This window comes from Mastigoproctus giganteus, chromosome 3, assembly GCF_048544385.1.
Source record: "Mastigoproctus giganteus isolate SK-2022 chromosome 3, ASM4854438v1, whole genome shotgun sequence".
NCBI classification, from domain to species: Eukaryota; Metazoa; Arthropoda; class Arachnida; order Uropygi; family Thelyphonidae; genus Mastigoproctus; species Mastigoproctus giganteus.
Window position 1 is genome coordinate 205,945,362 of NC_143577.1, and position 25,544 is coordinate 205,970,905.

At 37.6% G+C, this 25,544-nt stretch overlaps 2 protein-coding genes across 3 annotated transcripts in view; one reads left to right on the plus strand and one right to left on the minus strand.

Moving 5' to 3' along the window:
• The window catches only part of LOC150088624 (protein CEBPZOS), a 102,198-nt gene extending 96,258 nt beyond the window's left edge, over window positions 1-5,940 (minus strand). Inside the window, exon 1 of the mRNA XM_090370824.1 lies at window positions 5,894-5,940. The gene's annotated coding sequence lies outside the window, so the exon portion shown is untranslated. The remainder of the gene's footprint in view (window positions 1-5,893) is intronic.
• A 108-nt stretch (window positions 5,941-6,048) lies between these two features.
• Window positions 6,049-25,544, plus strand: part of LOC150088625 (zinc transporter 6-like) — a 222,268-nt gene continuing 202,772 nt past the window's right edge. The window contains exons 1-2 of one of the 2 annotated variants that reach the window (XM_090370825.1): window positions 6,049-6,233; window positions 16,684-16,742. In XM_090370825.1, coding sequence (XP_090226951.1) covers window positions 6,227-6,233; window positions 16,684-16,742 — 66 coding nt within the window. In that variant the 5' untranslated portion in view covers window positions 6,049-6,226. Of the gene's footprint in view, window positions 6,234-12,058; window positions 12,079-16,683; window positions 16,743-25,544 lie in introns of those variants that run through there. The other variant, XM_090370826.1, reaches the window with a different exon arrangement.

Genomic DNA, 25,544 nt, shown 5'->3' on the forward strand with positions numbered 1-25,544 from the left:
TAATATGCTGTTGGTACAGATATATTATTTATATTTATTATCCATAATCATATTCCCTTCAGAATGAGTAGGGACAAACTATGGTTGCATCACTATTTCCAACTAGAGAATTTTAAAAAAAATTTCTGTAATACTATTTAACTTCTTTTTAAAAAATGTCATCTGTCTAATGCCACATGAGCATCCTGGGGTGAAGTGTATACTCCACTTGTAACATAAAAAACTTAAATTTAATATACCATAAAACATCTTTTGAGGAGTACATGCTGTCCTCAAAAATAAATTAACAGACTGAGGTTAGGTAAATGGGAAAGCCATTCTCTACCTACCCACTTATTTAAAAACTGGAATTCAATCACTGCTGTCACTAATTTGAAATTAACTACAACATAAGATGCCTAGAAGCATAGATGTGAGATGCATGTATGTGCACAAAACCATTTAATTAAGATCAATATATTTGGTTGACATAACTGTATGTCATAGGATGGGATAAATATTTAATATTATTAAAAAGGCCACGGGTATCGTGAATCATATCAATAAAAATTTCTCACAACTAACATGGATTTAATAAAACATGATAATTACAAGATAAGTATCAAAATAAGTTAAAAACTAATAAAACAATTTTTTTTTTGTCCTCGCCTTTTGCCCATTATATATATGAGGTCAGCATTTTTTTTACTGTTTTGGCATGAAATTTTTACAGCCAAATGCCCTTCCCGACACCAACTCTCACCCTTTATCCAGCCTGGGGATATGCATTGGTCATTCCCTGACCTTCTGTATTTGGTGGTCACGGGCTCGAACCCTGTTTTAATCAGGAAGCGTGTGTATACACTGCTGCTCCTGCCCACTTGGCTACGGAGGTGCCTAAAAACTAATGAAATAATAATAATGGTAAAAATACACAGGTAGACAGATAAAATGAATAAGATCAGCTAAGAACCAATCAAGATAAATAAAAGAGGTCACAAGATGCTTTCAAGGATGAGTGCCTCTTTATTAACTTAAAAGTGGGCTGTACACATCCATTTAAATTGAGGGGCCCATCAAGCTCTCAGCTGCCCACATCAACACCAGAGCTTGCACTTGGGCATCATGTGACACAGAGGCAACCCCCAAGGCAGAATGCGCTGGTCCCGAAGGAACTAATAGTTGTTGGTGACTCTATTGTCAGGGAAACGGGGAACATGCTTTGTAAAAAGGATAGGTGGAACAGGACCAGGGTATGTCTGCCAGGGGCAAAGGTTGATGATGTTGTAGAGCGAATATCATCTTTTAAGGGCACAAAAGGTGATATAGTTGTACACGTTGGCACTAATGATATTAAGAGTAGGAGACCAGCAGAATTACTTAACAAGTACAGGTCACCGTTGAAAAAAAAAAAACCGTGAGTTAGGGTTGAATTTGAAAGTATCTGCAATTCTGCCCAGACACAATAGGAGGGAGTATATGATGAGAGCCTTGTAGATCAATTTGGCCCTGGAGAGACTGTGCAAGGCTGAAGGGGTAGAATTTTTCTCAACCTGGTCTGTGCTTGTTAACAGAAGAGACTGCTTCTACACGGATGGGATGCACTTAAATAGAAAGGGTGCAAGCATATTTGCTGATGCTATTGAGGCAGAGTTAGGTGGATCGGAAAACTGCTAGCTTGGGGGATACACGGACTAATAGATTAACAGTAGCCACTGGCAGAGGTGGAAGTGATTCTTGCACTGCTTCTATTGAAATGCAATTGAGCAGCAGCCTGGAAAGCAAGGAAGTCATAGTGGAACAAGTAAATACATGGACTGTGTTAGGGTAACTAAGCGTAGAAACAGGTGCATGTATACTTGTGTGTACACCAATGCTAGGAGTATAGTTAATAAATTTTATGAGCTTAAAGTACCAGTAAAGACATCAAAGGCGGATATTGTTGGGATATCAGACACATGGTGTCACACAGACATAAGCAGTGCAGAATTGGAATTTGGGGAGTACAATGTGTACAGAAAAGATATCCAGGACAGGAAGGGAGGACGGGTTATGTTGTTAGTTAAGAAACGCAAAATCTAAGGAAGTGCATACAATTGATGTTAGTGGACAAGGCAATACTTACAAGATAAGCAGTGTCTTATCTTGTAAGTATTGCAAATTACGAGTCTGTTTGGTTTGACATAAGCACTGGGAAAGGAAAAATGAGAGTAGATGTGTGTTATAGGCTCAATGAATCTGATGAGTATAATGAGCAATTGTGCAGAGAAATAGAGTGGGCCAGTAAATCAGTGTCTTATAATGAGGGATTTTAATTTTCCAGAGATTGATTGGAATTTGTGGGTTGGTCACTCACACACAAGCAAGGCTTTTGTGGATTTATTGGATGATTGTTTTCTACATCCTGCATGTTGCCTCCCGAACAGCAGCATGTTCGGGAGGCAACTAGAGGTATAATACTCTTGATCTGATTATCAATAGTGATTTTTCATGCATTAAGAATCTGCAGATAAAGGAACCAATAGGTGGCAGTGATCACATTGTGCTAAAGTGGGATTTACTCAAAGAGGTAACTACCATCAGGGGTAAAGGGTAGGGTTTTTGCTTTCTTAAAGGTGACTACGGTGGTCTGAGACAGTATTTAAATTCTATATGGTGGGCCCAACTGATGATGTTACCAACAGCAAATTCAAAATGGGAAGCATTCAAAGAAATAATTAAAAGAAATAATCTTTTCATACCAACTAAGAAATATTGTTCAAGATTTAAGCCTAAATGGATGTCAGATGAACTAATTAGACATGTGGCAGAGAAAAAAATTGCATGGGATACATATAAATTAACAGGTGACACAGAAGCTTCTGATAGATATGAGCTGGTCTGTAACCAAGTAACAATGGAGGTTAGGCAGGCAAAGGCAAATTACGAGAAATCTTTGGCAAATGATGCAAAGAAAAACAGCAAAGAGTTCTTTACTTATGTAAACTCTAGAAGGAAGGGGATGAATCAGATTGGTCCACTTGTTATCGATGGTTCAAATATTGATGATCCTGCTCAGGTAGCTAACAAACTAAATGATTATTTTGCATCTACATTCAACGTGAGAAGTTATTCAGGGAGGGCAATGCCAGAGGTATATTAAACTCTGGCAGTAACTAGATAATCTTGTAATAACTGAGAGTAAAGTGGAAAAGAAATTGTTGAAGATAATCATAAGAAAGGCATCTCAGGTGGATGGAATCTATCCAATTATATTAAAGGAGGCAGCAAAAGAAGTAAGCAAACCCTTAGCCATAATTATGAGATCTTCTTTGACTCAGGGGAGGTACCCATGGACTGGAGATGTGCAAATGTGACCCCAATCCCCAAAGGAGGATCAAAGAGAGAGACATAGGTAATTACAGACCTGTTAGTTTTAACTTCTGTTCTGGAGAAATTAATCGAGGTACTGGTTAAAGAAGCATTGCAGATCATCTAGACAAGACTTCAGTCATAGCTCAGACACAGCATGGGTTTGTTAAGGGGAAGGCTTGTCTGACCAATTTGATTGGATACTATGATGTAGTCACAAAGGAAGTGGATGCAAAGAATAATTTTGATATCATATATTTGGATCTTAGAAAGGCTTTTGATACTGTTGCACATGGAAGACTGCAGCACAAATTGGAGCAGTGTGGCATTGGAGGCAAATTGCTGCTATGGATAAATGGATGGTTGAGTTGGAGAAGACAGAGAGTGGTAATCAATGGATACTGCTCTTCGTGGACTAATGTTATTAGTGGAGTCCCCTAGGGTTCAGAGTTCATTGTTTTCTGTATTCATTAATGATACTGATGATGGTATGTAAGGCTTAATATCCAAGTTTGCAAACGATACGAAGGTCGGCAGGGTTGTTAATGACACTAATGACAGCATGCTGTTGCAGCAGAATCTAAAAAAATTGGGTAGATGGGCTGAGAGGTGGCAACTGAAGTTTAACATTGACAAATGTAAAGTACTGCATACGGGAAATAGTAACCCCAGAGTAATGTATCAACTGTGTGGTACTACACCGACAGAGGTAGAGAGTGAAAAGGACCTAGGGGTAATTGTGCAGGCAGATATGAAGTTTTCTGAGCAGTGCAGACAGTCTGCAAGAATAGCCCATGGTGTCTTGTCAATGAGATACAGGAATTTTTCTAGCTGGGATAAGGAGGTGATTATGCCCTTGTATAAGGCAATGGTCAGGCCACACCTTGAGTATTGTATACAGGTCTGGAGGACTCATTTCAAGAAGGATGTAGAGCTGCTGGAACAAGTACAGAGAAGGACAACAAGATTAGTGAATGGAACAAAGGGTTGCTCTTACGAAGAAAGGCTTAAGTTTTGCAAATTACCGAGTCTGGAGACTAGGCACCTGCGAGGTGATCTGACTGAGGTGTATAAAGTCTTGAATGGTTTGAGCATGCTCAATGCTGATGGGATTCTTCCTCTTGCTCAGAATAATTGCTTGAGAGGGCATAAATTCAAATTGAGGAAAGACAGTTGTAGGACAGATGTGTGGAATTTTGCCTTAACCAGTAGGTGGTTGATTGCTGGAACAAACTTCCATCTGTCTTTGTAGAAGTTGATAGCTTAAATAGATTCAAGGCAGAACTAGACAAACATTTGGAGCAGATGGATGTGTGAAATGAGAAGGGGATGTGTTTTTTTTATTTTTTGGCTGATGCTATATAAGCTTGTTTCTTGCATCATGTGCCCTTGCTAATGCTAATTTAAATAGCACAGTTGCCACATGACAGAATCAGGTAGGACATAGCAATGTTCAATGAAAGAAGAGAGGAGAGAGAGAGAGAGAGGGAAGTGCACCAGCACTCATTATAAAATAACAGGTTTTATGCTAGTTCCTTTATTGCAATTAACATCAGAATAAATAGTCAAAAGAATAAATAGTTAAATAGTTTTGTGTAAAAAAACAAGTTTATATTTTACTATAAAAGCACAGTATAAAGGTGGAGGCTAAAATTGTGCAAAGGGTTAGTCACTTTAACTTTACTATGGGGTTGAGCTTTTATGCTGCTCACTGTAATATGTTTGGCAAGAGCAGAAATGGCAAAATTGCCAGTTTGCTCTTTCTGACAATAAACTTTTCCATGCTCTGATGAGGATTTCCTACTTGTCTCACCAACATAACAAATCTCACAATCTGGCACCTTATGCAATAAACAAAACCACTTTGCATAAGCAAAGGAATGGGAGTTTTTATGTTAGTAATACACGACTGCAGCTACCCAGAAATGCATGGAAAGTGGGATGTAAGCATGGAAGAACCCCTCCTTCCCATGGGACCAAATTCTTGTTAACTGTTCACATGTTCAACGACATCTGTCGTTGTGGAAGTTGATAGGTTAAATAAATTTAAGGAGGAACTGGACAGGCATTGGGAGGGAATGGTGTGATTTTTTTTGGCTGATGCTGCATAAGCTCATACACTTGTTTTCTTGCATCACATTCCACTACTACTACAGCCTCCACTATTCATTCTTCAGCACTTCCAGTTTTGCACATTCTGCTCTTCTCAAACATTACTGGTTTGAGCAGCACAATTTCAACCCCAATGGTAATGGTGAGGTGACTGACCAACCATTCACACAATTACTGCCTCCACATACATATTATTATGGTGTCTGCAATTCTATATGATGAGTGCTGACACACTTGAAATTTTCTTTCAAAGACCCATCTCCCACCACCAGATCATTTTGGAGGAACGATTGCAGGTGCACTTTTCTGGAATGTCACAAAGAGAAATAATTCAAGACGCTCAACTAAAAAATGACATTAAAATTAAATAGTATGCACAAACAATGGACCACTTAGAATTTATATATATATATATATATATATATATATACTAAAATAAATCAAAAATCACCTGTTGTCTACAGTAGAATTAGATATGAATGTAGGTCAAGAAACCATTTCGAAATGAATTGAGAACGAGGCTACGGAAACCTAACAGCAAACCCAGTACAATTTACTATCGAGATGCAAACGTCAAGCAAATGATGTGTTGGAACGGATGATGTGTGTTTGGATTTTTAACCGGATTTGTAAAATTGTGGATGGACATTAAAAAAAAAAAATAATAAATAAATAAAAATGTGCGGATATGCTTGCGGTATAAAAGAACGGTAGCTAATCTTTTCACACACACAGCACTGTTTATTTCATTTCAGGAAAATTAATTTTATGTTTTGGCTAAATAATGGACGGTAAGTGCTAGAACCATGTGCTGTTATAGGAATTATATAATAAACTAAAGTCCTATCATGAATTTTCGAAAGATAATATGATTCAACATATGAAAAAAAAAATTAGGCGGTAGCAATTTTGAAGCCTTGATATACAACCTAAAATTTTGCAAAGGTTTGGTGGGAACCACCGATTTTCACACGGAAGTATGATTTATGAAATTGACAGCAACACTATTTTTACGTATAAACCAACGTTGGCAGTGATATCTATTGCTCATAAAGATGTTAAGGAAGTATTATTATTGGAGACTTTTGAATATATACACGAATAACGATTTGGCACGCCGTTCTATGTTTATATAATGACTTATTTTTCTCTAATAGGTATCCCTTATATCAATGGTTCTCGACATTTTCACCAACAACAACTGTTATTGATATTATTTTTCCCCAATCCCAATTTTTAAAATATTCCCTGTGCCCCTGTACTATTTAGTGGCAAACGATGCAAGAAAGCAAGCTCATACAGCCTCAGCCAAAATAATAAAATTAATAAAAATTCTCATTTCACCTATTCATCTTTTCTAATAGTTTTTAAAGTTCTTCCTTCAATTTATTCAAACTATCCGCTTCCACAACAATCATAGCTTGTTCCATCAATCGACAACCTGTTGGCTAGAGGCAAACTTCTGCACATCTATTCTCTAACCATCCTTCCTGAATTTGAATTTATGTCCTCTTATGTGCATAGTCTGAGCAAGATGAAGAATACCATGAGCATTCAGTTTGCTCAAACCATTAAAAGCCTTCAAAGGTCGCAGGTTCGATTCCCGCCTCGGGCTTGGATCAAAGTACTGCAAAAACCGTGGGAGGTGCATTATGGCCACAGAAGTCTATGCGCCAACAACTACCAAAAAAAAATTAAAAGTCTTAAACACCTCAATCAAATATCTCCAGATATTGCAATTTGCCAAACTGAAATGTTTCTTGGTAAGAGAACTCCCTTTGTTCCCCCTCACCAATCTCATTGCCCTTCTCGGTACTCATTCAAGCAGCTTCTTAAGATGTGGCCTTATACAATGGCATAATCACTTCCTTATCCCTGCTAGCAAAATCCCTGTATTTGACAAAATGAGCTGTCCTGGCAGTTTGTTTCTACTGTTTGTTTGTGGTACATGTTGACTGAACCTAATACAAGTCAAGCTTCTATCATTAATAAGCTGGATAACCAGCTAGCAAGAAAGCAGAGTTTGGTTGATGCAGCTATAAATTCCCAAGTCCATGGACCCAGGATCAAGCTTTAAACGATGCATTATGCAGGACCTTGATATTGATCATCATAAATATGAGAATGACTGGAAGTACAGGAGATTAAACTGATTAAATAACAATACACTATCTATGATTTTTGTTAGTTAGATATTTGACTAATGCAGAGCATAAATGTCAGCAATGTTATATTCAGATGAGATATGAATTATGTCCAATATGAATTGTATAATCATATATCCCCCATATCTTGACAGGAGATATAAGGAGCCACACTTCTTTTTATATCTCTATCCCCTTACATAAAATTTTTATATCCTCCTGACATCAGATGTATAATCAAATTGGTGTACAGTAAAGCTTATATATATTTTTGCTTGGGGTAACATATGTAATTCATTGTCAGTGAATGATATATAGTAGGGCATTCATTACAAAAAAAAAGTAGGCACAGGCTTTTCTACATGTTACTGAATTTTGAAATAATCATCCGATGCTTTTTTAGTTGCTTGGTAATGCCAATTCCTTTAGTTGTATTAATTGGACTTTCCACTGTATACTGAAACTCTTGAGATGTTGATAAATCCAAAAACTCTTGGTGCCTATTAATTCACTGATTTTATTAACAGATTAGAGTTCTACTAATTTGCTGTAAATAGTTATTGTCAGGGAGACTGTAAATATATTGTGCAAAAAAGGGTAGGTGGAATAGGACCAGGGTGGGTCTGCCAGAGGCAAAGGTTGATGACATTGAAGAGCAATATCATCTTTTAAGGGCAAAAAGGGTGATATTGTTGTACATGTTAGCAATAATTACATTAAGAATAGGAGATCTGCAGACTTACTTAACATTACAGGTCAATGTTGAAAAAAAGTTGTAAGTTACGGTTAAATTTGAAAGTGTCCACAATTCTGCCCAGACATGATAGGAGGAAGTATACGATGAGAGCCTTGTCAATAAATTTGACCCTTGAGAGATTGTGCAAGGCTCATGGGGTAAAATTTTTCTCAGCGTGGTCTGTGCTTGTTAACAGGAGAGAGTTTCTACAGGGATGAGACACACTTAAACAAAAAAGGGTGCAAGAAATATTTGCTGATGCTATTAAGGCAGTAATAGGTGGGTCGGGAAAACTGCTATCTTGGGAAGATTCACAGACTAATAGATTAACAGTAGCCACAGGCAGAGGTGAAAGTGATTCTTGCACTGTTTCTATTGGAATGAGCAGCAGCCTGGAAAGTACGGGACTAGGGATTTCAAGGGCTGCTGGGAGTCATCATGGAGCAGGTAAACACATGGGTGGTGTTAGGGTAACTCTGTTAGGGTAAGAATAGGTCTATGCATACTTGGATGTACACCAGTGCTAGAAGTATAATAAATAAATTTGAAGTGCTGGTCAAGACATCAAAAGGGGATATCAGAAACATGGTGCCACACTGATATAAGCAATGCAGAATTGGAATTTGGGGAATTCAATGTGTACAGGAAGAGAAGAGGGGTTATGCTGTTAGTTAAGAAACATAAAATCTAAAGACGTGCATCCAATTCACATTGGTGGACAATTCAATGTCAAGTCAGTGTGGTGTGACATAAGTACTGGGAAAGGGAAAATGAGAGTAGGTGTATGTTATAAGCCTAATGAATCTGATGAGTACAATGAGCAATTGTGCAGAGAAATAGAGTGGGCCAGTAAATCAGAATGTCTTATAATGGGGAATTTTAATTTTCCAGATATTGACTGGAACTTGTGGTTGGTTACTCGCACACTAGCGAGACTTGTGGATTTATTGGATGACTGTTTTCTACATGTTCAAGAGGCAACTAGAGGGATTAATACTCTTAATCTGATTATCAGCAGTGATTATTGATGCATTAAGAATTTGCAGATAAAGGAACCACTGGGTGACAGTGATCACAGTGTACCGATGTGGGATTTATTTAAAGATTTGATTACCACCAAGGATAATTGCTTTCGTAAAGATGACTACAGTGGTTTCAGACAGTTTTGAAATTCTATACAGTGGTATCAACTGATGATTTTACCAATGGTAAATTCTAAATAGAAAGCCTTCAGTGACTTAATCTTGGAGGCTACTAGGCTTTCCATACCAACTAAGAAATATTATTGTTTAGGCCTAAATGGATGTCAGTTAATTAATAAGGCTCGTGGCAGAGAAGAAAAATGCATGGGATGTATATAAATTATCAGGTGACACAGAAGCCTATGGCAGATATAAGCTAGTCTAATGAAGTCACAAACGAGGTTAGGCAGGCGAAAGCAGATTATGAGAAATCTTTGGAAAAGGATGCAACTAAAAATAGCAAAGTGTTCTTTACTTATGTAAACTCTAGAAGGAAAGGGATGAAACAGATTGGTCCACTTAACATAGATAGTTTGACTATTGATGATCATGCTTAGGTAGCTGATGCACTGAATGAGTATTTTGCATCTACATTCACACATGAGGAGTAATTTAATGAGGCAAATGCCAGAAGTTTATCAAACTCTAATAGGGAGCTAAGTGATTTTGTAATAACCGAGAGCAAAGTGGAGGAGAAATTGTTGAAGTTAAACATAAGGAAGGCACCTAGGGTGGATGGGATCTAGATAAATTATATTAAAGTAAGCAAACCCTTAGCCATAATTATGAAAGCTTCCTTGTACTCAGGGGAGGTCCCCATGGACTGGAAATGTGCAATGTCTGCAATTCACCAAGGGTGACACAGGTATTTACAAAATTGTTAGTCTAACTTCTGTTCCAGGTAAAATAAATAATAGAATCATTTGTTAAGGGAGCAATGCAAAATCATCTAGACAACTCAGAGTAACCAATCAGATTTGTCAGACAAATTTGATTAGTTACTCTGATATGGTCACAAAGGAACTGGATGCAAATAATAATTTTGATATCATATACTTGGATTTTAGGAAAGCTTCTTGATATTGTGGCATATGGAAGACTATTGTAGAAATTGGAGCAGTATGGCATTAAGGGCAAGTCGCTACAATGGATAAAAGGCTGGTTGAGTGGGAGAATACAGAGAGTGGTAATCAATGGGTACTGCTCTATGTGGACTAATGTTATTAGTGGAGTCCCCAAGGTTTCAGTATTGGGCCCATTGTTGTTTTCTGTATTGTTTTCTGTTTTCTTCATCAATGATATTGATGAAGGTATATCAGGGTTAATGTCTAAGTTTTCAGATGATATGAAGGTTGGTAGTGTTGTTAATGACAGTAATGATAATATGCTACTGCAACAGGATATGAAAAAGTTCAGCAGATAGGCTGAAAGATGGCAACTGAAGTTTAACATTGACAAATGTAAAGTACTGCATATGGGTAGCACTAATCCCAGAGTAATGTATCAAATGGGCGATACTACATTCAGGGTAGTGGAGAATGAAAAGGACCTCAGAGTAATTGTGCAACCAGATATGAAGTTTTCTATGCAGTGCAAAAAGGCTGCAAGAGGAGCTTATGGTTAGGCCACACCCTGAGTACTGTATATAGGTCTGGAGGCCTCATTTTAGGGAAAGATGTAGAGATGCTGGAGCACGTATAGAGAAGGGCAATGAGATTGGTGAGTGGAACAAAGGGTTGATGGTACCAAGGAACACTTGAGTTCTGTAAATTGCAGCTTCTGGAGACTGGGCTCCTGCAAGGTGATCTAATTGAGGTGTATAAAGCCTTGAATGGATTGAGCATGCTCACTGCTAATGGGACTCTTTCTTGTGCTCAGATTATTCACATGAGGGGACATAAATTCAAATTGAGGAAAAACAATTGTAGAATAGATGTGCAAAAATTTCCTTTATCCAGCGGGTGGTTGATAGTTGGAACAAACTCCCATCTGTTGCAGCGCAGGTCAGCAACTTAAATAAGTTTAAGGCAGAACTAGACAAACATTTGGAGTGAATGGATGGGTGAAATGGGAAGGGGGTTTTTTTGGCCAATGCTATATAAGCTTGCTTTCTTGCATCATATGCCTCTACTAATGCTAATATTCAGTATAATTTTCTTCATTTGACTATGTAGCTTCCTTGCCAGCAGTTTTCCTCCAGTAAGAACAGGGTACCATTACACTATAACATTTCTTCCAAAATAAAAATAACCCTGTTGATAGAAATGTAGAATATCAGGGTTAATATATATAACATCACTTATAAATTTCAATTTCAAGAATATTGCAGCTCCCTCAATGATGGTATAACCAAGTTTGACTTCATGTGCGTGCGCACACACTATCTTGCCAAAAATAACTAGACACTTGCATGTTTCAAAGAACCTTTTATTTTTGCAATATTTAATAACATGTTGTGTCTATCTTCAATGTTAATTACACTGTATTCTTGTTAATAGACTCCAAACCAGTTTTTCATAAAAGAAAGGTAGTATTTTGATCTATTTTTCTTTCTATACAGTGGTCAGTTCAGGTACTCATTGTGGACATGTTAGCCTGGCCTTGCATACCATTTCATCCCAAAAGTGTTCACTAGAGTTCTGGATGGACTTATGCATGCCCAGGTCTTCAAACCGTGGACCCATGGGGGTTCGCAATAAAAATCCTGTAATGGTGTCTGCTTAGATTTACATAGGTATATTATTGTAAACTACAAAATATAACTAATAATAAACAATAAAGTAAAATAAAATTAAATAAAAAGTAAAAATTGCCAAAGAAAGAAACCACATCTCCCATAATTCCTTATAATTAGTGTACATACTATCTTACAGTATATCATGTTAAATAAATATGTTTTCCATACTAATTTTTTTTTCATTTTCAAGGATTATTGTTATGTATAGGTACTTTTTTTTTTTAAGAACCTATAGTACTTAGTATCGTGAATGGGTTGAAAAGTTGAATATATTGTTGACATCGAACTTGAACTTCTGTAGATTGTAATTTTCGGGAAATATGTATGAGGGAAGGTGGTTCCAGAAAACAGAAGTTGAATGAATAAATGAGGAAGAAGAAAAGTTGGTTTTGTGAGTTTGAACTTGGACAGCAAAATGATGTTGACTGGTTGTGGCACGTGTTCGGACTGCTTTGAAAGATAGAGCAGGAATTATAGAAGCCAATTCAGAAGAACAGTGCCATGCAAGTATCTATAGAAAAGGCATGCAACAGAAACAGAAAGTCTATGAGACAGAGAGTGGAGAGACTCTATTAGAGATGAGACATCAATTAGCCTAACTACCCTCTTTTGAATGGAATCTAGAAGCCTGAGAGAGGTTTTAGGGACCCGCCCCAGATGTGGGAACAATATTCCATGGTGGGGCAGATTTGCGATTTCTACAGAGCCAACAACTGCTTAGAAGAAAAGTAATGCCGAGAGCAAAAGAGAAAACCCAGTTTATTAAATGCAGAGGAAGCAATATTTGTAATGTGCTTTATGCCAAGAGAGATTAGAAGTTAGAGTAATCTCCAAGATCTTGCCTTGAAATTGGAGCGTCATCGAAGATAAGCATAGGAGCAGAAGAATCCTGTTTGCAAATTATAAGACAGGATTGAGTTTTAGAAGAATTGAAATTAAGTTATCTTTGCCCCACTGGAGATCAGCATTTAAGGATTTGGCAGTGGATACTCGAGAAGTTGAAGCTGTTTGAGCAGGGCAAGGTTTCTCAAACTGGAAGGTGGAATGCAATGTGCTACTGTCAGCAAAACTATGGATAGGATTTCCGGTCAGTGGAAGAAGGTCATTAATATACAAGAGGAAAAGAGTGGGAGAAAAAACTGAACCTTGGGGAACACCAGCATTAGTGGACAAGTTAGAAGACAAAGAGCCGTCTACCCTCACCTGCAGTGAGTGGTTAGAGAGAAAACTCAATACTCCGTTACAAAGAACAGCTGGCAAATCATAGGATGGAAGCTTATTTAGAAGACCTTTATGGTAAACACGATCAAAAGCCTTTGAGATGTCAAGAGCAACTGCTTGTGTTTCACTGAACTTTTCCATTGAATTAGTCCATAAATGGGTAACATAAGCCAGAATATCACCAGTGGATTGACACTGACAGAATCCATACTTGTGATTGTTGATCAGACGTAAGGTTTCTAGGTAGTTTTTAATCAATTAACCGCCAACTCTAAGAGTTGGCGGTTAATTGATTTCTCTATTACTTTAGAAAGAGTAGAAGTAATTGCAATGGGACAATAATTGGATGGGAGGGATTTGTCACCCCTTTTAGGAACTGGCTGGATATGAGTAAATTTCCAAGCAGAAGGAAAAACACCTTTGCAATAAGAAAGTGAAAAAAGGCGGCAAAGAACAGCTATAAGTTCAGGAGCACAGGTTTAGAGAACAAGTGGAGAAATACCATCAGGACCTGGAGTTTTCTTAGCATCAGATTCATCAAAATCCTTTTGACGGAAGCCCACAGGAAGCATTGAAAGGAGTGTGCTGGGAATGGTTTGAGGTGATTTACCAAGATCATCAATACATGAGTTGGAAGAAAATTAGGATGCTAACAGGTCAGCTTTATCTTTGGCTGATGTGGCAACAGAACCATCTGGTTTTTTTAGAGTTGGAAACAGAGATGGGCAAAAATTGCGGCCAGTAGCTTTGGCAAAAGACCAGAATGCTCAGTTACCATTTGGACTAAAAGCAAGTTTTCTATTCTTAGCCTGTTCGAAATCTAGTTTGGACTTATAACTGCTTTACAAAGTATAAATAATACTTAATAATAATTTTTATTATTATGCAATGTCGCTTATAAAAATGTAGTACTGGAAATATTTTATAATAAAAATTCAGAAATATTAAGCGATTTCAGAGAATATAGGCTTAGTGGGTCTCGATAAAAAATATTACATTGTGAAAGGGGTTTGTGAGTCAAAAAAGATTGGGAACCACTGACCTAGATTATCAGTATGGCATTCATTATTCCTGATAGCCATTGGTCCAGCCCACTACAGTGGTAGCATTGCTGCTAAATTTCACAGTTAGGATAATACTCTGGTAAATAGTGTTTTCTGGATATCTACTAGACCCAAACATGACCATCAGATCAGAAAACTGTTTCATAATTCATCCCTCCATAACATATTTTTCCAACATTCTAGGGACCAATTAAATGAGTTGTGCACAAGGCAAGTCAGTGCTGTGTATTGCATGCTGTGATATTTGGTTTGTGTGCTGCAACTCTTTCATAAAATCTGATGCCATGCAGCTTCCTATATATCATCCTTGATTGACAGTTCTGTAAGGACTGACAGTGTTTATATACGACTCTTTCGAGTGCCCTCCAGTCTTTTTTCCTCAGTTTCTGCAGTGTACTCAAATGTTTCCTGGCTGTAGTAGCATTGTGATGTTTCCATTTGGTGATCATGCCAGTCACCACTAGTCTAAGTGTTGCAGTTTTGTAGCAATGGTAAGAACAACTTGATTGTTAATATGGTATCCTACGATAAATCCCCATTGGAAGTCACTAAGCTCAACACCCTTGACCCACATTGTATTGCTGAAAGTATCTGGACATCTACTGCAATTATTCTTTTTAGAGTTAAAAAATGAACCTTCCCACCTTTGATATGTGAATGGTTGCAAGGGTTAATTTTTTCTCAAATTCCAGATGTGTTTGGCAATATTGTGTATGTGTATGTATGTTCTCACTCCTGGGAATTAATGGCTAATTCCAGAAATCACATGACAGCTCGGTAGCAGTACCACTTAAATTAGGATAGAAAAGATAAGCATACTCAATTACAAATAGATGGAACAGAATGAGACAAGAAACGGCCCTAGATATCTCTTCACAGAATTGTGGGTTATCCAAAATCATCTCTTGGAAACATTATGTTCTTCCAATGAAGAACAGAAGTCAATGTAACTATTTTTATCAAGTCAGGTAGAGCACCATTAATTACCCCCTCTCCCTAGAGAATTTCAAAATTTGAAACAGATAAATGTAAGACCACCAACCATCAGAAAAACATTTGTAATCTTTGTAAGCTAAAGCTGTCTCAATACAATACACGTCACTGCTCATTCTGACAGAGAATAAAACCATTGGGTATTACAAAAGTGGTAGAATGTGATGTGGAGTAATTCAACACACTACATTGACCAGGCACCTGATGGATGTTGCTCAGTGTAGATGTGCCCATAGAACACTTTCATCCAGATTGTATTGCATCTGCAGTGAACTTTAATGTGATGGTGTGGATATGTTTTTTATGTTTTGGACTTAGTCTACTGGTTGTGATCGATAAAACTATGAATGTAGCTGTCTGCTGGACACTCATACTAACAAATCTTTACCGAACTAAATATAACCATAGTGTTACATCCTTCCTCTCCATTCATCCTGACTTTACAGTCTAGATATCTATGGGAGCACACACCTTCCACTCATCAGATGACTCCGATATTTTATGTATTCTTGAATTGCAGTTCTTGTGCATTAGCTGATCTCGAGAATTTAGTGATAGCCAAGTCATGCATTTGTGTGCACTTAATGTCAACTACATGTGTCAATAATTTTGCCTCTCCTATTATTTGTACTCTATTCTAATTGTATGTGTCTTTATGCTTTACTGTAATCCCCTATAGCTGTTGCATTAGTTGTCCCGGGGCAAGCTCAGCATTGTCAGCATGTTTTTTGTACTGTATTGATGGCACATGGCCATGCTGGTTTGGCACTTTGTCCAGGATGTCTCTTGGACGAACCTGCAACCACTGGCTTGTCTGGAGCTGTTGTCTCTATACATTGTAGGAACAAGTGATCGAGAGCTAATAAATGGAATTTTATTTTATTTATTCTGAACTTCTGCCTTACCTCCATTGTTGCAATTCTTTGGAGAGGGACTGTATTTATATCAGCATGATAATGCTGTGTCACATCGCACAGTTCAGTACAATAGTGGGTTGAAGAAAATAATGTATGAATAAAAGAAACTTACCCGTTTCCAACTCAGTACTTAGATTTGAATCTAGTTGAAAACCTTTGGGATGTTTTGAAACAAAAATTGAGAGCTAGAACAAGATGTCCTAGTTCATGATTGAGATTGCAGTCTCTGTTCATCAGAAACTTGTAAAAAAGTGATCCTCAGGATTACTGGTGCCATTAAAACTTCTGGTGGGGGGGGACAATACTCGATATTAATTTTTTTTTCTAAACAGATGTTTTCATTTAGTGACTCAATGCATAGTGTAGGAACATATATATTTTAATTTACGTTTTCTTTCTCTCTCAAGCTGATCTGGATCTAAGACAAAGAGGAGGAGGCCTTTTACCCAACAAGGAATTATCAACAGTAAGTTGAACTTTTTTGAGAAAAAAAAATGTCCTTAACATTTTTATATGCTGTTGTAAAAACCTAGCATTAGTAAAGCCTAAGGTTTACCAGTGTCAAGTGGTAAAAGCTCAAAATATCAACGTATTTCACTTTATTTCAGACTTTTGCCACTCTGATACAGTAAATTATAGGCTTTACCAGACAGTCATGCAAGGTTAGAAGATGTATCTATCCCCTTGTGTCCATGTTTAGAATAAATATTAAAAGTTATACAGATCTGACTATTCAAACAAACTGCTTAAAACAGCAAAAAAAAAAGTTAGTTATGTATGTAGTGTTATTGCAAGTCAATTAATGTATGTAATGCATTGCATTTCAAGCACATTAACAAATAGTAATAATTCATGATTGCTAATTTTAAAGAAATGCAAAAAAGCAACTGCTTTTATGTGTAAACCAAGATAGATCATTTCATTTCTGTGCACTTGCCATATTGCCCATTCATTCTCCAATCAGCACATGAGAACAAACATTGGTTCAGCTACAATATGCAGTATGTGGATAGATTGTGTGATATGTATGAAAAAAAAAATAAAAAAAATACTGGATTTCTATTGGTCTGATTTTAGTGACATTTGGGAAGGCTCAACAAATTCTAAAAGATCCACATATGAAATTTGATGAAAAATTCATTCATTTGGAGACAAGTAATTACATATATATGGATGGATGGACAAAGAAATAATAAATACCAGATTTCTATTTGTCCAATTTCAATGAAATTTGAAATAGCTTGAAATATCTTTCCAAAAGAGCTGCAAGATTTTATGAGAGCATATAAATTTTATGCGAGTCCATCCATTAGAGGACAAGTTATTATATGCACATGGATGGATAGACAAATGTACACGATAAAGACAATAAGTGCTTTAAATATATATATCTATGTATGTATATATACAGGGTGTTTCAGTTAAACGTTTCAGAACTTCTAAGAGGGGTAGGGTACATCCTGACAACTCGAAATCATATAGCAATGTGGGGTCGGAAATGCTTTCCTGAAGCGGTGTTGTACACAGAAGCACCATAAAGAAAAGAGACCGTAAGTGAGAAATCGTTTTAATAATACATGATAAGAAGCAAAAGGTACATAGATTAAAGTAAGTGTTCGAAGTTTCTTCCACGGGCTACAATGCACGCCTCACATCTCCGACGCATGGACATCCGAACATTCGGAATACTCCAGGCGAATTTCGAATTTCTTCGGCAGCTACAGCGATTCTTGAAACCAGCTCCTCAGCATTGTCAACAGGGGTGTCATAAACTAGCGATGTCATATGAACCCAGAAATAAAAATCAAGACATGATAGGTCGGGTGACCGAGCAGGCCAACGCACGGGACCACCACGTCCCATGCGTTGGCCTGCGAGATCACCTCATCGGACCTTACCTGTTACCGTGTCGTCTAACCGGACCTATCTACTTGATCTTTCTGCAGCAAGTATTGCCACAACTTTTGAGAGATGAACAGATTTCTGCATCGACGCAACAGACAATGTGGTTCCAACACGATGGAGCCCCTGCCCATTATAGCGGAGATGTTCGTAACTACCTGGATGTCACATTTGGTCAACAGTGGATCGGACGTGGTGGTCCCGTGCGTTGGCCTGCTCGGTCACCCGACCTATCATGTCTTGATTTTTATTTCTGGGGTCATATGAAATCGCTAGTTTATGACACCCCTGTTGACAATGCTGAGGAGCTGGTTGCAAGAATCGCAGTAGCTGCCGAAGAAATTCGAAATTCGCCTGGAGTATTCCAGAATGTTCGGATGTCCATGCGTCGGAGATGTGAGGCGTGCATTGTAGCCCGTGGAAGAAACTTCGAACACTTACTTTAATCCATGTACCTTTTGCTTCTTTTCATGTATTATTAAAACGATTTCTCACTTACGGTCTCTTTTCTTTATGGTGCTTCTGTGTACAACACCGCTTCAGGAAAGCATTTCCGACCCCACATTGCTATATGATTTCGAGTTGTCAGGATGTACCCTACCCCTCTTAGAAGTTCTGAAACGTTTAACTGAAACACCCTGTATATATATATATATATATACTAATCAGCCTAAAAAATAATAAAAATAAATATATATATATATTTTGTCACTTATATTTATTTATTTTGTCTGAATGTTATGTGATATCACAGGTAAATTGTATAGCAATTTTGCTAACAGGAGGTGAAATTAGTTAAAGAATTAAGATATAAATAGACACTCTTACCCTCGGGACCCATAATAATTATTACACAGTAATTTCCCATCTGTGCTAGTGATGGCCCTGGATTTATATATGTATATATGTATTGTAAAAAGTTTGTTGTTCCCCAAAAAAATAATTCTTACTATAATTAATGGATATGATAAGTTAATTTTTTTACAGATGTCCCCCACATAGCGCTCTTAATTGGGAACCATAAAACATTTAAACCTGTAAGTATAAACTTTAAATGCATAAATTATGTAAGAAAACTTACCTTAAAATTAAGGAACCTTATATGTATATAGCATATACTATTTAAAATTACAGTAACACTCAAAAACCACTAAATGTAGTGTAAATACAGTGCTGTCCTGAATCCAGTCTTTTTAGAATGTCCAATTTAGTTTGCAACGATAAGATTTCCCAATAGTTTTCCACCTTCTTCATATTATTAGCACTAGCTGAATTACTTGATTCCTTTGAGGCCACTTAATAAAAAGGAGGAGGAATTGAAACTACCTACACAGTCAACTGAAATTAATCACTTGGACTCAAAATGCATATAAACAATGTGTAAACCAAAACTAAACCGAAAACAACATTGCTGAGTGGTGTTACCATGCAGTGTTCAGCTAAAAGCAGCTAGGAAACAGCAGTTACTGAAGATGTTTTATAAATAACATTTCAATAAACTTCAGTTAATTAACCCCTGAGAACATGCTCCCTTTCCCATAATTTCCCATAATAACTGGGCAGAAGGATGTATAAAGTATATATTTTTAAAGGAATGGAGCATGTGACCATAGTGTTTTACAGTGTTGGACACATAATTTCTGGTAGTACAAACAGCTTAGAAAAAAAATAGGCATAGTAGTAGTGGCATGTGATGCAAGAAAGCAAGTGTATGAGCTTATGCAGCATCAGCCAAAAAAAATCACACCATTCCCTCCAAATGCCTGTCCAGTTCCTCCTTAAATTTATTTAACCTATCAACTTCCACAACGACAGATGGAAGTTTTTTTTTTTTTTTTTGATTTGGTAGTTGTTGGCGCATTGGCTTCTGTGGCCATATTGCACTTCCCAAGGTTTTTGCAGTACTTTGATCCAAGCCCGAGGCGGGAATCGAACCCGCAACCTTTGGGTTGCCGGGCAGGTACTATGGAAGTTTGTTCCAGCAATTAACCACCCACTGGCTAAAGGCAAATTTCCGCACATAAATTCTACATCTGTTTTTTCTTAATTTGAATTTATGCCCCCTTAGATTTGTAATCTGAACAAGTGGAAGGATCACATCAGAATTCAGCGTGCCCAACCCATTCAAGGCCTTATACACCGCAATCAGATCACCGTGCAAGTGCCTAGTCTCCAGCCACTGCAATTTGCAGAACTTAAGCCTCTCTTGGTAAGAGGTTCCCTTCATTCCCCTCACCAATCTTGTTGCCCTTCTCTGTATACGCTCAAACAACTCTACATCCTTCCTAAAATGAAGCCTCCAGACCTGTATGCAGTACTAAAGGCATGGCCTGACCATTGCCTTATACAGAGGGACAATCGCCTCCTTTTCCCTGCTAGCAAAATTCCGATATATAATTGACAAAACCCCATGACCTGCCCTGGAAGCCTGTCTGAATTGCTCAGGAAACTTCATATCTGACTGCACAATAACGCCCAGGTCTTTTTCATTTTCTACCGCCTTAAGTGTAGTACCACACAGTTGGTACGTTTCTCCGGGGTTACTTCTACCCATATGCAGTACTTTGCATTTGTCAAGGTTAAACTTCAGTTGCCACTTCTTAGCCCATCTGCCCAAATTATCTAGATCCTGTTGCAGTAGCACACTGCCATTACTGTCATTAACAACCCTGCCAACCTTGGTATCATCTGCAAACTTCAACACTAAGCCTGATATACTTTCATCAATATCATTCATAAATATACAAAACAACAGAGGACCCAACACCAAACCCTGTGGGACTCCACTAATAACATTAGTCCACGAAGAGCAGCACCCATTAATTACCACCCTCTGTCTTCTCCCACTCAACCATCCTTTTATCCATTGTAGCAACTTACCCTTAATACCATTCTGCTCCAATTTGTACAATAGTCTTCCATGTGCAACAGTGTCAAAAGCTTTCCTGAAATCCAAATATATCAAAATTATTTTTTGCATCAAGTTCCTTTGTAACCACATCATAATATCCTATCTGATTTGTCAGACAAGACTTTCCCTTAACAAACCCGTGCTGTATCTGCATTATTGCCTGCAGTCTTGTCTAGATGATCCTGCAATGCATCTTTAATCAGTGACTCCATTATTTTACCCGGAACCGAAGTTAAACTAACTGGTCTGTAATTACTCGTGTCACCCTTCGATCTCCCTTTGTGAATTGGGGATACATTTGCATATCTCCAGTCCGTGGGGACCTCCCCTGAGTCCAAGGATGCTCTCATAATTATGACTAACGGTTTGCTTAGTTGCTTTGCTGCCTCCTTTAATATAACTGGATAGATCCCGTCCACCTCAGGTGCCTTTCTTATGTTTAACTTCAACAATTTCTCCTCCACTTTACTCTCAGTTATTAGAAAAGCACCCTGCTACAATTTGATAACCTTCTGCCATTTTCAAACCTTAATAACTCCTCATGTGTACTCATTCAGTTTGTTTGCTGAGTAGGTTCATCAACAGTTGAACCATCAATATCAAGTGGACCAATCTGATCCATCCCCTTCCTTTTAGAGTTTATATAAGTAAAGAAATCCTTGCTGTTTTTCTTAGCATCTTTTGCCAAAGATTTCTCGTAATCTGCCTTCGCCTGCCTAACCTCCTTTGTGACCTGATTACAGACTAGCTTATATCTGCCATAGGCTTCTGAGTCGCTTGATAATTTATATGCATCCCATGCATTTTTCTTCTCTGTTACGAGTCTCATTAGTTCATTAGATAATCATTTAGGCCTAAACCTTGAACAATATTTCTTTATAGGTATGAAACTTTTAGTAGCATCCACGATTAATTCCTTGAATGCTTCCCACTTAGAATTTACTGTTGGTAACATCGTCAGTTGATCCCACTGTACAGAATTTAAAAACTGTCTGAGACCACTGTACTCACCTTTACGGAAGCAAAAACCTTTTCCTTTACCCTTGATGGTAATTAAATCTTTAAGTAAATCCCACATCAGTACACTGTGATCACTGCCACCTAGTGGTTCCTTTATCTGCAAATTCTTAATATACAAATGATCACTGCTGATAACCATATCAAGAATATTACCCTCTCTGGTTACCTCTCGAACATGCTGATGCAGAAAACAATCATCCAATAAATCCACAAAAGTCTTACTAATGTGTGTGTGTGACCAACCCACAAGTTCCAGTCAATATTTGGGAAGTTAAAATCCCCCATTATAAGACATTCTGATTTACTACCCCACTTTATTTCTCTGTACAATTGTTCATTGTACTCATTCAAGTCATTAGGCCTATAACACACTCCTTGTATTTTTGCTTTTGCAGTGCTTATGTCACACCAAACTGACTCAGCAGTGCACTGTTCATCTATATCAACTGGATGCACTTCTTTTGATTTTATGTTTTTCTTAATTAACAGCATAACACCTCCTGCCTTCCTATCCTGTCTATCCTTTCTGTACACATTGTACTCCCCAGATTCCAATTCTGCATTCCTAATATCAGTGTGACGCCATGTCTCTGATATCCCAACAATATCCACCTTTGATGTCCTGACCAACACCTCAAATTCATCAAATTTATTTACTATACTTCTTGCATTGGTATACATGCACCTATTCCCCCTAACACATCCCACATACCCACCTGTTTCACGATGACTGCCATCAGTCCCTGAAACCCCCAGCACCCCTCGCTCCAGATCGCTACTTATTCTAATAGAAGTTGTGCAAGAATCACCTTCACCTCTGCCTGCGGCTACTTTTAACCTTTTATTCTGTGAATCCCCCCCCAATGCTATCAGTTTTCTGACCCACCTAACACTGCCTCGATAGCATCAGCAAATATTCTTGCACCCTTTCTATTTAAGTGTATCCCATCCCTATAGAAGCAGTCTCTCCTGTTAACAAGCACAGACCAAACTGAAAAAAATTTTACCCCTTGAGCCTTAAACATTTCCTCCAGGGCTGAATTGATTGACAAGGCTCTCATCATGTACTCCCTACTATCGTGCCTGGGCAGAATTGCAGACACTTTCAAATTTAACTCTATTTCAAGACTTTTTTGCAACATTGACCTGTACTTGTTAAATAAATCTGCAGATCTCCTACTCTTAATGTCATTGGTGCCAACATGTACAACAATATCACCTTTTGTGCCCTTAAAAGATGATATATACTTTACAACGTCATCAACTTTTGCCCCTGGCAGACATACCCTGTTCCCGTTCCATCTGTCCTTTTTACACAATATATTCCCGTCTCCGTGACAATAGAGTCACCAACAATAACTAGTTCCTTTGGGACCAGCGCATTCTGCCTTGGAGATTGCCGCTGTGTTGCCTGATGCCTAGGAGTGAGCTCTGGCGTTGAGTTGGGCAGCTGAGAGCTTGACGGGCCCCTCATATTAATTTCTTCGAGGACATCTACCCTACACCTCAAGCTCTCATAGGCGCCCAGTAGAACGCTGGGTTGATGGCTAATTTCTAGACACTCTCTGCACCTGGCACACACAAAGACATCCTCCTTGGCTAGATCATGTTCTGTTCCAGAGAGTTCGGCAAACATTTCACAAGTTGCACATTTTTTTAGGCTGTGATGCGTTGGAGAATTGCCCCCCTCAGTTCTCCCCCGAGTCACAGCACTCCTGCCACTTTGTGCCCGTTGCTTTGCTGCTCTGGTCTGGGGCATGATATTTTAAATTAATAAGATCAATAAATTTAATTAATTAATTGTCAATACTACGCTATCTAATAGAATCCTAAATGCAGTGATGCGTATTACACTATATAATTATACATTAGAGCTGCCTAGTTATCTCAATTAAAAATTTGAATTGAGTTTGAATTAAAAATTTGAATTTGAGTTATCGCAATTAAAAATGTAAATTGCTTATGGGCATGAGAAATAAATTGTGGGACAATGGACATAACACTTTCAAGATTTCTCCTTGTCATAAAATGGAAATGCTTTGCAGCACTTCCAGTTCAGCCAATACAGCCATTTTTCTTGATAATTATTGGTTAAAAGTCAATTTTAATAGAAAATCAAACACCTTTGAAAGTATGATGCACTACGAATTACAATTGATTGACATTGAAAAGCATTAAAGTTATTATTTTTTGAGATGGTTGTCCTCAGGCAGCCAAATTCCTGCTAATGGGTAACTCCTCATAAGATGTTTGGAGTTAATAGTGCTATTCCAAGGGAACAGAGCACAACTCTGATTAAGGATATAAAAATATATGAAGTACTATAACAAGCAAACACTGAGTGAACCATGCTATAGCACAGGTCTGGCAACCCAAATCGTTCTGCGGGCCAACTTGACGAACTACAAACTTTCCGCGGGCCACATATAAAATAAAAAATTAAAATGCCATAAAAAAATTTATTTTATTCATTCATTTTTATTTTATATCTACATCAATGAGATATTTGCTTTTCTTTGCAATCACTCAAATTTTTTTAAAATCTACTTTAATATTGGTAGTTGCACATCTTAATTGATTTGTTATTGAAGCTCGAGATTTACTTTTAATAAATTTCATTTTTGAGAAGAAAGTTTCGCTAACATATGTGGTTTAGCAAACTATTTTTTGTGCAAAAAATCTTAATTTGGGATACTTTTCCACTATCACATATGTGTTGTAAAAGATGATATTTGGTGTCGTGATGTGAATGTGTTTTAGTTCATTGTTGCACCATAAATCAGTTACTTCCATCTGCAGAGTTTCCGGTTCGAAGAAGGGAATGAGTCGTGGGGATTCGGGAAAGTACAGCTGATCTAGTATTATTTTTCTCATTATTTATCATGTCTAGTGCAGATTTCCCACTGATGTAGTCAGTAGTATAAAAATCATCTATTGTGCTGCAGATTAGCCAGGCCTGCTATAGAGATATCTATAGATATCTGTGCATCTTTTTATTTTAAATTTTTGGGGTTGTCAAGCTAGAAGAGGGATTTTCATTACTCTCTACTGACACAGGTATGGAGAGAAAAATTATTGTTGATCATTAGCATTAGTTGAGGCATATAAATAAATAAATATTCATTTATTGCTAATACAGCAGCAAGCCCATCACAGCACATGGCTAGGGGCAGATAATAGTACAAAGGAAATGACATAAAATATCGAATATATGTACATAGCAGATTTCATACAGACATTAACAATGACTAGGAATTATAGTTATGAGTTAAAAAAGAATTTGCAGAACAGGACATTTGGCTTTCAGTTGCAACTATGATACAAGAAAGCAAACTTACACAACGTCAGCAATAAAAAAGCCCTTCCCATTTCACTCACCCATTCACTCTAAATGTTCATCTAGTTCTGCCTTGAATTTATTTAAACTATCAACTT